Source organism: Scyliorhinus canicula, chromosome 5 (assembly GCF_902713615.1).
Source record: "Scyliorhinus canicula chromosome 5, sScyCan1.1, whole genome shotgun sequence".
In the NCBI taxonomy this organism is placed as follows: domain Eukaryota; kingdom Metazoa; phylum Chordata; class Chondrichthyes; order Carcharhiniformes; family Scyliorhinidae; genus Scyliorhinus; species Scyliorhinus canicula.
The window spans coordinates 231,193,782-231,209,585 of NC_052150.1; the positions used below are offsets into that span (position 1 = coordinate 231,193,782).

The 15,804-nt window shown below is 53.2% G+C and overlaps 1 protein-coding gene across 1 annotated transcript in view; it reads left to right on the top strand.

Moving 5' to 3' along the window:
- LOC119965727 (IQ motif and ankyrin repeat domain-containing protein 1-like) overlaps window positions 1-15,804 on the top strand; it is a 177,980-nt gene that overhangs the window by 143,137 nt on the left and 19,039 nt on the right. Inside the window, exon 3 of the mRNA XM_038796490.1 lies at window positions 10,036-10,200. Coding sequence (XP_038652418.1) covers window positions 10,036-10,200 — 165 coding nt within the window. The remainder of the gene's footprint in view (window positions 1-10,035; window positions 10,201-15,804) is intronic.

Here is a 15,804-nt window from a genome sequence, read left to right on the forward strand (position 1 = left end):
CTCCTTCCACAGACCCTGCATATTACACCATCATAAACCCATTTAATCCCCTTCCACAGACCCTGTATGTTACACCATCATAAACCCATTTAATCCTCTTCCACAGACCCTGCATATTACACCATCATAACCCCATTTAATCCCCTTCCACAGACCCGGCATGTAACACCATCATAACCCCATTTAATCTCCTTCCACAGACCCTGCATATTACACCATCATAAACCCATTTAATCCCCTTCCACAGACCCGGCATGTAACACCATCATAAACCCATTTAATCCCCTTCCACATCCCTGCATGTTACACCATCATAAACCCATTCAATCCCCTTTCAGTTACACCATCATAAACCCATTTAATCCCCTTCCACAGACCCTGCATGTTACACCATCATAAACCCATTTAATCTCCTTCCACAGACCCGGCATGTAACACCATCATAAACCCATTTAATCCTCTTCCACAGACCCTGCATATTACACCATCATAAACCCATTCAATCCCCTTCCACAGACCCTGTATGTTACACCATCATAAACCCATTTAATCCCCTTCCACAGACCCTGCATATTACACCATCATAAACCCATTTAATCCCCTTCCACAGACACTGCATATTACACCATCATAAACCCATTTAATCCCCTTCCACATCCCCTCTTTGTTACACCATCATAAACCCATTTAATCCCCTTCCACAGACCTTGTATGTTACACCATCTAAACCCATTTAATCCCCTTCCACAGACCCTGCATATTACACCATCATAAACCCATTTAATCCTCTTCCACATCCCTGCATATTACTCCATCATAAACCCATTTAATCCCCTTCCACATCCCTGCATATTACACCATCATAAACCCATTTAATCCCCTTCCACATCCCTGCATATTACACCATCATAATCCCATTTAATCCCCTTCCACATCCCCTCTTTGTTACACCATCATAATCCCATTTAATCCCCTTCTACATCCCCTCTTTGTTACACCATCATAAACCCATTTAATCCCCTTCCACATCCCCTGCATATTACACCATCATAATCCCATTTAATCCCCTTCCACATCCCCTGCATATTACACCATCATAATCCCATTTAATCCCCTTCCACATCCCCTCTTTGTTACACCATCATAAACCCATTTAATCCCCTTCCAGTTACACCATCATAAACCCATTTAATCCCCTTCCACATCCCCTCTTTGTTACACCATCATAATCCCATTTAATCTCCTTCCACATCCCCTGCATATTACACCATCATAAACCCATTTAATCTCCTTCCACATCCCCTGCATATTACACCATCATACACCCATTTAATCCCCTTCCAGTTACACCATCATAAACTCATTTAATCCCCTTCCACAGACCCTGCATGTTACACCATCATAAACCCATTCAATCCCCTTCCACAGACCCTGCATATTACACCATTATAAACCCATTTAATCCCCTTCCAGTTACACCATCATAAACCCATTTAATCCCCTTCCAGTTACACCATCATAAACCCATTTAATCTCCTTCCACAGACCCTTTACTCTTCTCTACTGGTCAATATTTATCTCCCAATTAACATCACACAAACATCTTATTACAGTTTGAGTGAGCTTCCTCACTGCAAATTAGCTGCCATGTTTCCTCCATTACAGTAGAGACTGTCTCCCCCTGTAACATCTTCAATGTTCCCGCTAATCATAGCTATGTCAGCATATCCCTGTAGTGATCTCTGTATGTGGTAATACATGATCAAACTATGTTAAACTAGTAGAGGCAACTGAACACTAGATGGCCACTTTATCAGGACCTAAATAAATGTTTCCCCACTCTTTCCTAGAGGAGTGTGTGTCTGGATTGCAGAGAGTGCAGAGCTAGAGAGAAGAAGTTAATAATTATCAGTAATTATCTTTACCTTATGTAATAGTTTGATCTACAGTTATTTGTTTGAAATGAAAATCGCTTATTGTCACCAGTAGGCTTCAATGAAGTTACTGTGAAAAGCCCCTAGTCGCCACATTCCGGCGCCTGCCCGGGGAGGCTGGTACGGGAATCGAACCGTGCTGCTGACCTGCTTTAAAAGCCAGCGATTTAGCCGAGTGAGCTAAACCAGCCCCAGTTTTTTGACTAGTTTAGTATTAAGTAAAAAGAACTCCCGAGATTATTTTATATTACTCGTTAAATTGCTTTATCATCACTGGAAGACGACATCTATATTTTAACAACTCGGCTAGACAAAAAGAGTAATATATATATTACAGCATTGTAATATACCAATCACTAATGAAATGAAAAATGAAAATCGCTTATTGTCACAAGTAGGCTTCAAATGAAGTTACTGTGAAAGGTAGAAAGGAGATTAAATGGGTTTACTACTGGTAAAGATAAGAATGATCCAGTAGAGGGCAGCAGAGCAGAGCTACTGATCAGCTGTTCTGGGGAAATTTGCATACGTGCAGTGCGGTCAGCCTAAGTTGAAGGTGAATCTGCGAAGGAGACCCGAGGAGTTTGAGTGAAGGCAATCATCCAGCAGAGGGCAGCAGAGCAGAGCTACTGATCAGCTGTTCTGGGGAAATTTGCATACGTGCAGTGCGGTCAGCCTAAGTTGAAGGTGAATCTGCGAAGGAGACCCGAGGAGTTTGAGTGAAGGCAATCATCCAGCAGAGGGCAGCAGAGCAGAGCTACTGATCAGCTGTTCTGGGGAAATTTGCATACGTGCAGTGCGGTCAGCCTAAGTTGAAGGTGAATCTGCGAAGGAGACCCGAGGAGTTTGAGTGAAGGCAATCATCCAGCAGAGGGCAGCAGAGCAGAGCTACTGATCAGCTGTTCTGGGGAAATTTGCATACGTGCAGTGCGGTCAGCCTAAGTTGAAGGTGAATCTGCGAAGGAGACCCGAGGAGTTTGAGTGAAGGCAATCATCCAGCAGAGGGCAACAGAGCAGAGCTACTGATCAGCTGTTCTGGGGAAATTTGCATACGTGCAGTGTGGTCAGCCTAAGTTGAAGGTGAATCTGTGAAGGAGACCCGAGGAGTTTGAGTGAAGGCAATCATCCAGCAGAGGGCAGCAGAGCAGAGCTACTGATCAGCTGTTCTAGGGAAATTTGCATACGTGCAGTGCGGTCAGCCTAAGTTGAAGGTGAATCTGCGAAGGAGACCCGAGGAGTTTGAGTGAAGGCAATCATCCAGCAGAGGGCAGCAGAGCAGAGCTACTGATCAGCTGTTCTGGGGAAATTTGCATACGTGCAGTGCGGTCAGCCTAAGTTGAAGGTGGTTTGTGGAGAGGCTGTTGGCAAGTGACAGTTAAACCCGAAACATTTCGTGAGTGTTTCCCACCCTACCTCCTCCTCTAACCAACCCCCCCACCCCACGGTGGTTGGGAAGCGGGAGCAGGGGCCTGTCGTGAAGGTGAGTGAGTGCCTTTAAATTTGCTTACCTTTCAGCGGGAGCAGGGTTTGAGGTAATATCAGGTAAGCTCTTCCTTTCTTTTTCGTTTTCTTGTTTTTTTTTAAATCTAGAGGTGATGTCAGGGAAGGCAGTACAATGCTCCTCCTGCAGAATGTTTGAGGTGAGGGACGCCGTCAGTGTCCCTGTTGATTTCATCTGTGGGAAGTGCACCCAACTCCAGCTCCTCAAAAACTGTGTTAGGGACCTGGAGCTTGAGCTGGATGAACTTCGGATCATTCGGGAGGCAGAGGGGGTCACAGATAGGAGCTTCAGGGAAGTAGTTACACCAAAGACTGGAGATAGATGGGTAACTGTAAGAGGGACTGGGAAGAAGCAGTCAGTGCAGGGACCCCCTGCGGTCGTTCCCCTGAGTAACAAGTATACCGTTTTGGATACTTGTGGGGGGGACGACTTACCAGGGGTAAGCCATGGGGTACGGGCCTCTGGCACGGAGTCTGTCCCTGTTGCTCAGAAGGGAAGGGGGTTGTGAAGAAGGCCTATGGTGTGTTGGCCTTTATTGGTAGAGGGATTGAGTTCCGGAGCCATGAGGTCATGTTGCAGTTGTACAAAACTCTAGTACGGCCGCATTTGGAGTATTGCGTACAGTTCTGGTCGCCTCATTATAGGAAGGACGTGGAAGCTTTGGAACGGGTGCAGAGGAAATTTACCAGGATGTTGCCTGGTATGGAGGGTAAATCTTATGAGGAAAGAGTCCACATTGGCACTAACGACATAGGTAGGAAAGGGGACAAGGATGTCAGGCAGGCCTTTAGGGAGCTAGGATGGAAGCTCAGAGCGAGAACAAACAGAGTTGTTATCTCTGGGTTGTTGCCCGTGCCACGTGATAGTGAGATGAGGAATAGGGAGAGAGAGCAATTAAACACGTGGCTACAGGGATGGTGCAGGCAGGAGGGATTCAGATTTCTGGATAACTGGGGCTCTTTCTGGGGAAGGTGGGACCTCTATAGACAGGATGGTCTACATCTGAACCTGAGGGGCACCAATATCCTGGGGGGGAGATTTGTTAGTGCTCTTTGGGGGGGTTTAAACTAATTCAGCAGGGGCATGGGAACCTGGATTGTAGTTTTGGGGTACAGGAGATTGAGAGTATAGAGGTCAGGAGCACAGATTTGACTTCGCAGGAGGGTGCCAGTGTTCAGGTAGGTGGTTTGAAGTGTGTCTACTTCAATGCCAGGAGTATACGAAATAAGGTAGGGGAACTGGCAGCATGGGTTGGTACCTGGGACTTCGATGTTGTGGCCATTTCAGAGACATGGATAGAGCAGGGACAGGAATGGTTGTTGCAGGTTCCGGGGTTTAGGTGTTTTAGTAAGCTCAGAGAAGGGGGCAAAAGAGGGGGAGGTGTGGCGCTGCTAGTCAAGGACAGTATTACGGTGGCGGAAAGGATGCTAGATGGGGACTCTTCTTCTGAGGTAGTATGGGCTGAGGTTAGAAACAGGAAAGGAGAGGTCACCCTGTTGGGAGTTTTCTATAGGCCACCTAATAGGTCTAGGGATGTAGAGGAAAGGATGGCGCAGATGATTCTGGAAAAGAGCGAAAGTAACAGGGTAGTTGTTATGGGAGACTTTAACTTTCCAAATATTGACTGGAAAAGATATAGTTCGAGTACATTAGATGGGTCATTCTTTGTACAATGTGTGCAGGAGGGTTTCCTGACACAATATGTTGACAGGCCAACAAGAGGCGAGGCCACATTGGATTTGGTTTTGGGTAATGAACCAGGCCAGGTGTTAGATCTGGAGGTAGGTGAGCACTTTGGAAACAGTGACCACAATTCGGTGACCTTTACGTTAGTGATGGAAAGGGATAAGTATACCCCGCAGGGCAATAGTTATAGCTGGGGGAAGGGCAATTATGATGCCATTAGACATGACTTAGGATGTGTTGGTTGGAGAAGTAGGCTGCAAGGGTTGGGCACACTGGATATGTGGAGCTTGTTCAAGGAACAGCTATTGCATGTTCTTGATAAGTACGTACCAGTCAGGCAGGGAGGAAGGGGTCGAGCGAGGGAACCGTGGTTTACCAAAGAAGTGGAATCTCTTGTTAAGAGGAAGAAGGAGGCCTATGTGAAGATGAGGCGTGAAGTTTCAGTTGGGGCGCTTGATAGTTACAAGGAAGCGAGGAAGGATCTAAAGAGAGAGCTGAGACGAGCAAGGAGGGGACATGAGAAGTCTTTGGCAGGTAGGATCAAGGAAAACCCAAAAGCTTTCTATAGGTATGTCAGGAATAAAAGAATGACTAGGGTAAGAGTAGGGCCAGTCAAGGACAGTGGTGGGAAGTTGTGTGTGGAGGCTGAGGAGATAAGCGAGATACTAAATGAATACTTTTCGTCAGTATTCACTCAACGAAAAGATAATATTGTGGAGGAGAATGCTGAGACCCAGGCTTTTAGAATAGATGGCATTGAGGTGCGTAGGGAAGAAGTGTTGGCAATTCTGGACAAGGTGAAAATAGATAAGTCCCCGGGGCCGGATGGGATTTATCCTAGGATTCTCTGGGAAGCCAGGGAAGAGATTGCTGAGCCTTTGGCTTTGATTTTTAGGTCATCATTGGCTACAGGAATAGTGCCAGAGGACTGGAGGATAGCAAATGTGGTCCCTTTGTTCAAGAAGGGGAGTAGAGATAACCCCGGTAACTATAGGCCGGTGAGCCTAACGTCTGTGGTGGGTAAAGCTTGGAGAGGATTATAAAAGATACGATTTATAATCATCTAGATAGGAATAATATGATTAGGGACAGTCAGCATGGTTTTGTGAAGGGTAGGTCATGCCTCACAAACCTTATCGAGTTCTTTGAGAAGGTGACTGAACAGGTAGATGAGGGTAGAGCAGTTGATGTGGTGTATATGGATTTCAGTAAAGTGTTTGATACGGTTCCCCACGGTCGGCTATGCAGAAAATACAGAGGCTGGGGATTGAGGGTGATTTAGAGATGTGGATCAGAAATTGGCTAGTTGAAAGAAGACAGAGAGTGGTAGTTGATGGGAAATGTTCAGAATGGAGTTCAGTTACGAGTGGCGTACCACAAGGATCTGTTCTGGGGCCGTTGCTGTTTGTCATTTTTATAAATGACCTAGAGGAGGGCGCAGAAGGATGGGTGAGTAAATTTGCAGACGACACTAAAGTCGGTGGAGTTGTAGACAGTGCGGAAGGATGTTGCAGGTTACAGAGGGACATAGATAAGCTGCAGAGCTGGGCTGAGAGGTGGCAAATGGAGTTTAATGTGGAGAAGTGTGAGGTGATTCACTTTGGAAAGAATAACAGAAATGCGGAATATTTGGCTATTGGTAAAATTCTTGGTAGTGTGGATGAGCAGAGGGATTTCGGTGTCCATGTACATAGATCCCTGAAAGTTGCCACCCAGGTTGATAGGGTTGTGAAGAAGGCCTATGGTGTGTTGGCCTTTATTGGTAGAGGGATTGAGTTCCGGAGCCATGAGGTCATGTTGCAGTTGTACAAAACTCTAGTACGGCCGCATTTGGAGTATTGCGTACAGTTCTGGTCGCCTCATTATAGGAAGGACGTGGAAGCTTTGGAACGGGTGCAGAGGAGATTTACCAGGATGTTGCCTGGTATGGAGGGTAAATCTTATGAGGAAAGGCTGATGGACTTGAGGTTGTTTTCGTTAGAGAGAAGAAGGTTAAGAGGTGACTTAATAGAGGCATACAAAATGATCAGAGGGTTAGATAGGGTGGACAGTGAGAGCCTTCTCCCTCGGAGGGAGGTGGCTAGGACGAGGGGACATAGCCTTAAATTGAGGGGTAATAGATATAGGACAGAGGTCAGAGGTGGGTTTTTTACGCAAAGAGTGGTGAGGCCGTGGAATGCCCTACCTGCAACAGTAGTGAACACGCCAACATTGAGGGCATTTAAAAATTTATTGGATAAGCATATGGATGATAAGGGCATAGTGTAGGTTAGATGGCCTTTAGATTTTTTCCATGTCGGTGCAACATTGAGGGCCGAAGGGCCTGTACTGCGCTGTATCGTTCTATGTTCTATACCTACGATCCATCCCTAGAATCTCATCCACCGGTTCCTGTCACCACTGGGTCCACATATATTAATAATTAGTGTCACAAGTAATCTTACATTAACAATGAAGTTACTGTGAAAATGAAATGAAAATCGCTTATTGTCACAAGTAGGCTTCAAATTAAGTTACTGTGAAAAGCCCCTAGTCACCACATTCCGGCGCCTGTTCGGGTACACAGAGGGAGAATTCAGCATGTCCAATTCACCTAACAGCACGTCTTTCGGGACTTGTGGGAGGAAACCGGAGCACCCGGAGGAAACCCCACGCAGACACGGGGAGAACGTGCAGACTCCGCACAGACAGTGATCCACTCCCTACAACACTCCCGACCGGCCTCCAACACCACCCAATGTAGGGCATGATCTGAAATATCCAGCGCTGCATACTCAGCCTTCTTCAAACCAGCGAGAAGATGCTCCCTCACAGTCAGACGGTAAAAACAAATTACTGCGGATGCTGGAATCTGAAACCAAAAGAGAAAATGCTGGAAAATCACAGCAGGTCTGGCAGCATCTGTAGGGAGAGAAAAGAGTGAATGTTTCAAGTCCAGATGACCGTTTGCCAAAGCTTTTTGTACTGATCCTCTGACAGCGCAGCACTCCCTCAGTACTGACCCTCTGACAGTGCAGCACTCCCTCAGTACTGACCCTCTGACAGTGCAGCACTCCCTCAGTACTGACCCTCTGACAGTGCAGCACTCCCTCAGTACTGACCCTCTGACAGTGCGGCACTCCCTCAGTACTGACCCTCTGACAGTGCAGCACTCCCTCAGTACTGACCCTCTGACAGTGCAACACTCCCTCAGTACTGACCCTCTGACAGTGCAGCACTCCCTCAGTACTAACCCTCTGACAGTGCGGCACTCCCTCAGTACTGACCCTCTGACAGTGCGGCACTCCCTCAGTACTGACCCTCTGACAGTGCAGCCCTCCCTCAGTACTGACCCTCTGACAGTGCAGCATTCCCTCAGTACTGACCCTCTGACAGTGCAGCACTCCCTCAGTACCGACCCTCTGACAGTGCAGCCCTCCCTCAGTACTGACCCTCTGACAGTGCAGCACTCCCTCAGTACTGACCCTCTGACAGTGCAGCACTCCCTCAGTACTGACCCTCTGACAGAGCGGCACTCACTCGGCACTAACCCTCGACCCTCCCTCAATACTGACTATCGACCCTCCCTCAGTACTGACCCTCTGACAGTGTGGCACTCCCTCAGTACTGACCCTCTGACAGTGCGGCACTCCCTCAGTACTGACCCTCTGACAGTGCAGCACTCCCTCAGTACTGACCCTCTGACAGTGCAGCACTCCCTCAGTACTAACCCTCTGACAGTGCGGCCCTCCCTCAGTACTGACCCTCTGACAGAGCGGCACTCCCTCAGTACTGACCCTCTGACAGTGCAGCCCTCCCTCAGTACTGACCCTCTGACAGTGCAGCACTCACTCGGCACTAACCCTCGACCCTCCCTCAATACTGACTATCGACCCTCCCTCAGTACTGACCCTCTGACAGTGTGGCACTCCCTCAGTACTGACCCTCTGACAGTGCGGCACTCCCTCCATACTGACCCTCTGACAGTGCAGCACTCCCTCAGTACTGACTCTCTGACAGTGCAGCACTCCCTCAGTACTAACCCTCTGACAGTGCGGCCCTCCCTCAGTACTGACCCTCTGACAGAGCGGCACTCCCTCAGTACTGACCCTCTGACAGTGCAGCACTCCCTCAGTACTGACCCTCTGACAGAGCGGCACTCCCTCAGTACTGACCCTCTGACAGTGCGGCACTCCCTCAGTACTGACCCTCTGACAGTGCAGCATTCCCTCAGTACTGACCCTCTGACAGTGCAGCACTCCCTCCGTACTGACCCTCTGACAGTGCAGCACTCCCTCAGTACTGACCCTCTGACAGTGCAGCACTCCCTCAGTACTGACCCTCTGACAGTGCTGCGCTCCCTCAGTACTGACCCTCTGACAGTGCGGAACTCCCTCAGTACTGACCCTCTGACAGTGCGGCACTCCCTCAGTACTGACCCTCTGACAGTGCAGCACTCCCTCAGCCCTGACCCTCTGACAGTGCGGCACTCCCTCAGTACTGACCCTCTGACAGTGCAGCACTCCCTCAGTACTGACCCTCTGACAGTGCGGCGCTCCCTCAGTACTGACCCTCTGACAGTGCGGCACTCCCTCAGTACTGACCCTCTGACAGTGCAGCACTCCCTCAGTACTGACCCTCTGACAGTGCGGCTCCCTCAGTACTGACCCTCTGACAGTGCGGCACTCCCTCAGTACTGACCCTCTGACAGTGCAGCACTCCCTCAGTACTGACCCTCTGACAGTGCAGCACTCCCTCAGAAATGCACTAGTATGTGGACCTGTGACTGGATCCATAATCTCCGAACTCGAATATTAAACCATTGCCTGCCTCGCTGTTATTTTGGGATAAACTGGGATCAGTTGGCCTGATGATTTGACTGCAGTGCATTGTTTGACTGGGAGTTGTTATTAGTATTTTTTCTTTTCCCGCTAGGCTTTTGTTGCTCTGGTGAAGAGGGAGCAGGAGTTAGCAGCGAAAGAACGTGAGAAAGAAGAGAAGGAGCGAAAGCAGAGGCAGGAGGACCAAAAACGCAGGAACCGGATGTTGGAATCGGCCTTTGATGGGGATGTGGATGAGATGAAGGCTTTGTTAATGGAGGTGAGGTATAACAGGGTGACAAGAAATCTGAACCTACCTTTGCTTGGTGCCCCGGGACCTGGGTGTCCTTGTGCACCAGTCGCTGAAGGTAAGCATGCAGGTGCAGCAGGCGGTAAAGAAGGCTAATGGTATGTTGGCCTTCATTGCGAGAGGTTTCGAGTATAGAAGCAGGGATGTGTTGCTGCAATTGTACAGGGCCTTGGTGAGGCCACATCTGGAGTATTGTGAGCAGTTTTGGTCTCCTTCTCTGAGGAAGGATGTTCTTGCTCTCGAGGGAGTGCAGCGAAGGTTTACCAGACTGATTCCAGGGATGGCTGGGCTGTCATGAGGAGAGATTGACTAGGGTGGGATTGTTCTCGTTGGAGTTCAGAAGAATGAGGGGGGATCTCATAGAGACTTATAAAATTCTAACGGGACTGGACAGGGGTAGATGCAGGGAAGATGTTACCAATGATGGGAGTGTCCAGAACTAGGGGTCACAGCCTGAGGATTCAGGGTAAACCATTTCGGACAGAGATTTTTTTAGAATTTACAGTGCAGAAGGAGGCCATTCAGCCCATCGAGTCTGCCCCGGCTCTTGGAAAGAGCACCCTACCCAAGGTCACCATCTCCACCCTATCCCCATATCCCAGTAACCCCACCCAACACTAAGGGCAATTTTGGACACTAAGGGCAATTTAACATGGCCAATCCACCTAACCTGCACATCTTTGGACTGTGGGAGGAAACCGGAGCACCCGGAGGAAACCCACGCACACACGGGGAGGATGTGCAGACTCCGCACAGACAGTGACCCAAGCCGGAATCGAACCTGGGACCCTGGAGCTGTGAAGCGATTGTGCTATCCACAATGATAAGGAGACATTTCTTCACCCAAAGAGTGGTGAGCCTGTGGAATTCATTACCACAGGAAGTAGTTGATGCTAAAACTTTGAATATATTCAAGAGGCGGCTGGATATAGCACTTGGGGAGAATGGGATCAAAGGCTATGGGCGCGATTCTCCCGAGTTACGAAAACTCGGGAAGCTGGCGTCAAAAACGGGCGCGTTTGACGCCAGCCTCCGCCCCCCCGACCGGGAACCGATTCATCTCCCCGGTCGGGGCCAGCATCGCGCGACTGTGAACTCCGGCATCGCGGGCTTAACGAATTTCGTTAAGCCCGCTAGCCAGAGTTAGCGACGGCTGACGCGTCAGATGACGTCAGCCGCGCATGCGCGGATTGGACGACTCCAACCCGCGTATGCGCAGATGACGTCATCGCGCTTGTGCGTGAAACCCGCGCATGCGCGGGCCGTTATGCCCCGCAGAAGCCCCGCGGATGGACCCATCGGGGCGGCGGAGGGAGAAAGAGTGCGCGGGGTAAGTACCACAGCCGTGCCAATCGTTGCCATGGTTCCCGAGAACGGGACTTTACGGCCGTTTTTACGAACGGTCAGAGCAGGTGTGCTTGTAAAAACGGCCGTAAAGGCCTTGGAAATTGACCCATCGGCCAGGAGAGAATCGCTGCTCGCCGTAAAAAAACGGCGGGCAGCGATTCGTATCGGGAGGCGGGCGTGGGGGGGGGGGGGGGGGGGGGGGGGGAGAATAGCGGGAGGGCGTCGGACCAGTGTGTCCGTAAAAATTTACGCCGCCCGCTATTCTCCGAATTTTCGTGAGAGCGGAGAATTGCGCCCCATGGGAGAAAGCAGGATTAGGCTATTGAGTTGGATGATCAGCAATGATCGGGATGAATGGCGGAGCAGGCTCGAAGGGCCAAAAGGCCTCCTCCTGCTCCTACCTTCTATGTATCTATGTAATCTTTACGCTGTGGACTTTCTTCTATAAACCTCTTGAGGCTGAGAAATCTTTGTTCAGCAAAGATATAAAGGGTTATGAGGTAAATTAATGCAGCCACACTGTGTCCGGTCATAGATTAGCCGTGATATGATTGTGCTGGGGAAAGCTCGAGGGGGTGAATCTCCTCCTGTCCCTAAGTTCTTTCAATCCTGAAGTCAGAACTAAGGAAAAATCAAACCTCATTTCCCAAATCCGTTTGGACATGTGGGGCGGGATTCTCCGTAGCCCTTCGTAACGCGGGTTGCCTGCGAAAAAAATCGGTGTTAATCACTCCGGCGCCGGGGCCTTCTTTAAGGCCGCTATTCTCCGTTCCCGGAGGGGCTAGCAGCTGACTGACGCGATACGCGTCAGTTTCTCCAGCTGCGGAAGTGGTGAGACCCGGCGTATTTTGGAGGATAAGGAGGAGAGAGAGAGACAGACCTGGCAGTTGGGGGGGGGGGGGGGGGGGGGGGGTGTGTGTGTTCCGGCAGTTTGGGGGGGGGGTGGTGTGTGTTCCGGCAGTTGGGGGTGGGGGGGGGTGTGTTCCGGCATTTTGGGGGGGGGGGGGGGGGTTGTGTGTTCTGGCATTTGGGGGGGGGGGGTTGTGTGTTCCGGCATTTTGGGGGGGGGGGGGTGTGTTCCGGCATTTGGGGGGGGGGTGTGTTCCGGCATTTGGGGGGGGGGGGGGTTGGGGGCAGCGGCGGGCAGAGAGGGGGGCGACGGATGCCCGGGGCCAACGCACCGTCGCCCCCCCCCTCTGTACGCCGCTGCCCCCTACCCCAACCCCCCCCTCACCACCCCTACCTCAACCCCCCCTCACCACCCCTACCTCCACCCCCCCTCACCACCCCTACCTCCCTCCCCACCACCCCTACCTCCCTCCCCACCACCCCTACCCCCCTCCAACGCCGGGTCCCCCCCCCCCAACGCCGGGTCCCCCCCCTCCCCCCAACGCCGGGTCCCCCCCTCCCCCCAACGCCGGGTCCCCCCCCTCCCCCCAACGCCGGGTCCCCCCCCTCCCCCCAACGCCGGGTCCCCCCCTCCCCCCAACGCCGGGCCCCCCCCCCCCCCCAACGCCGGGTCCCCCCCTCCCCCCAACGCCGGGTCCCCCCCCTCCCCCCAACGCCGGGTCCCCCCCTCCCCCCAACGCCGGGTCCCCCCCTCCCCCCAACGCCGGTCCCCCCCCTCCCCCCAACGCCGGCCCCCCCCCCCCCCCAACGCCGGGCCCCCCCCCTCCCCCAACGCCGGGTCCCCCTCCCCCTTAATGCCGGTACCCACACCCCCCCTCAATGCCTTTACCCACAGCCCGTCCCCCTCCCTCTGAAGGCCGGTACCCACACCCCCCCTCTCTCCTCCTCCCCCCCCCTCTCCTCCTCTCCCCCCCCTCTCTCCTCCTCTCCCCCCCCTCTCTCCTCCTCTCCCCCCTCTCTCCTCCTCTCCCCCCCCTCTCCTCCTCTCCCCCCCCTCTCTCCTCCTCTCCCCCCCTCTCTCCTCCTCTCCCCCCCTCTCCTCCTCTCCCCCCCCTCTCTCCTCCTCCCCCCCCTCTCTCCTCCTCCCCCCTCTCTCCTCCTCCCCCCCCTCTCTCCTCCTCCCCCCTCTCTCCTCCTCCCCCCCTCTCTCCTCCTCCCCCCTCTCTCCTCCTCCCCCCCTCTCCTCCTCCCCCCCTCTCTCCTCCTCCCCCCCTCTCTCCTCCTCCCCCCCTCTCTCCTCCTCCCCCCCTCTCTCCTCCTCCCCCCCTCTCTCCTCCTCCCCCCCCTCTCTCCTCCTCCCCCCCCCTCTCCTCCTCCCCCCCTCTCTCCTCCTCCCCCCCCTCTCCTCCTCCCCCCTCTCTCCTCCTCCCCCCCTCTCTCCTCCTCCCCCCCTCTCTCCTCCTCCCCCCCCTCCTCCTCCCCTCCCCTCTCTCCTCCTCCCCCCCCTCTCTCCTCCTCCCCCCCCTCTCTCCTCCTCCCCCCCTTTCCTTCCTCTGTTAGGGGGGGGGGGTGCGGCGTTAGTGGGGGTGTGGGGGTGCGGCGTTGGAGGGGGGTAGGGGTGGTGAAGGGGGTAGGGGTGGTGAAGGGAGGGGGTTGGGGTAGGGGCAGCTGCGTGCAGAGGGGGGGCGACGGTGCGTTGGCCCCGGGCATCCGTTGCCCCCCTCCTCAGCACGCCGCTGCCCCTACCCCAACCCCCTCCCCTCACCACCCCTACCCCCTTCACCACCCCTACCCCACTCCAACGCCGCACCCACCCCCCACTAACGCCGCACCCCCCCCCCCCACTAACGGAGGAAGGAAGGGGGGGAGGAGGAAGGAAGGGGGGGAGGAAGGGGGGGAGGAGGAAGGAAGGGGGGGAGGAGGAAGGAAGGGGGGGAGGAGGAGAGAGGGGGGGGTGTGGGTACTGGCCTTCAGAGGGAGGGGGACGGGGTGTGGGTTGCGGCGTTGAGGGTGGGGGGTGCCGGCGTTGAGGGGGGGGGACCCGGCGTTGAGGGGGGGGGGACCCGGCGTTGAGGGGGGGGGGTTGCGGCGTTGCGAGAGATGGGGGGCGGCGTTGGAGGGGGGTAGGGGTGGTGAGGGGGGGGGGTGGTTAGGGTAGGGGGCAGCGGCGTACAGAGGGGGGGGGGGCGACGGTGCGTTGGCACCCGGACATCCGTCGCCCCCCCCTCTCTGCCCGCCGCTGCCCCCAAACCCCCCCGATGGCCGCAACTCCCCCGATGGCCGCTACCCACTCCCCCGATGGCCGCAACCCACTCCCCCGATGGCCGCAACCCACTCCCCCGATGGCCGCAACCCACTCCCCCGATGGCCGCAACCCACTCCCCCGATGGCCGCTACCCACTCCCCCGATGGCCGCAACCCACTCCCCCGATGGCCGCAACCCACTCCCCCGATGCTGCAACCCACTCCCCCGATGGCCGCAACCCCCCGATGGCCGCAACCCATCCCCCCCCCCCCAATGCCTCAACCCACCCCCGACACTGAACGGCGTCAACCATCATCAATGGTTGACGCCGTTTTAAATCAACTGTGATTTTCGCCGACGTCACCCGTGGCCACGTCGGCGGGACTTCGGCCCATCCGGGCCGGAGATTTCAGGTCAGTGCAAATAAAATGAAATCCCGCCGGCGCCAGCTGTTTTCACAGGCTGCCGACGGGATTTGCACAACGCCGGTTTTTTACCGGCGGGAGAATTCGAAAACCTGCGGGAGCGGAAATAACGCCGCTTCCCGCCAATTCTCGGACCCTGCGTGGGGTCGGAGAATCCCGCCCGTTACTGGAAGTTTCAGCACCTGACCTTTCACTCTGAATTTGCCAATTCAGGCAGCCGTTTGCCAGCTCCAGTTCTTTTATAGCTAATGAAGAAAATGATCACCACCCAGTCTGGAAGATTCATCTGTGTTTCCTGGACACTCCAAGACAATTCTGCAAGGTGGCCACTCATCATTGTGTTGGGAGATTATTCCTCTTAGCGAGTTTGAGACCTGCCTCACTCCAGGGCCACCGTTCATCGTTATTACGATTCCAGAGCAGACCCCACCAGACAGTGGCTGGAATACTGCACCGAAGCCCCAGTATTTTAGTTTATTTTGTAAGACTGTGCGGAAAGAATACTTTGCTCCAGAATCGATGGGACAAAGAAACAGATTTGGTATTTTTAAAAATAAAATTTTATTATGAATACAAAATTTATTTTTTTGACTTCACAGCTGAAAAGAACAGTTTACAATTACCCCTTAACATCTCATTAAACAACGAGAAAAGAATCAGACCGCTCTCAATCCAGCTTCAAATCAGTCTGGCAGAGAGTAATACTTC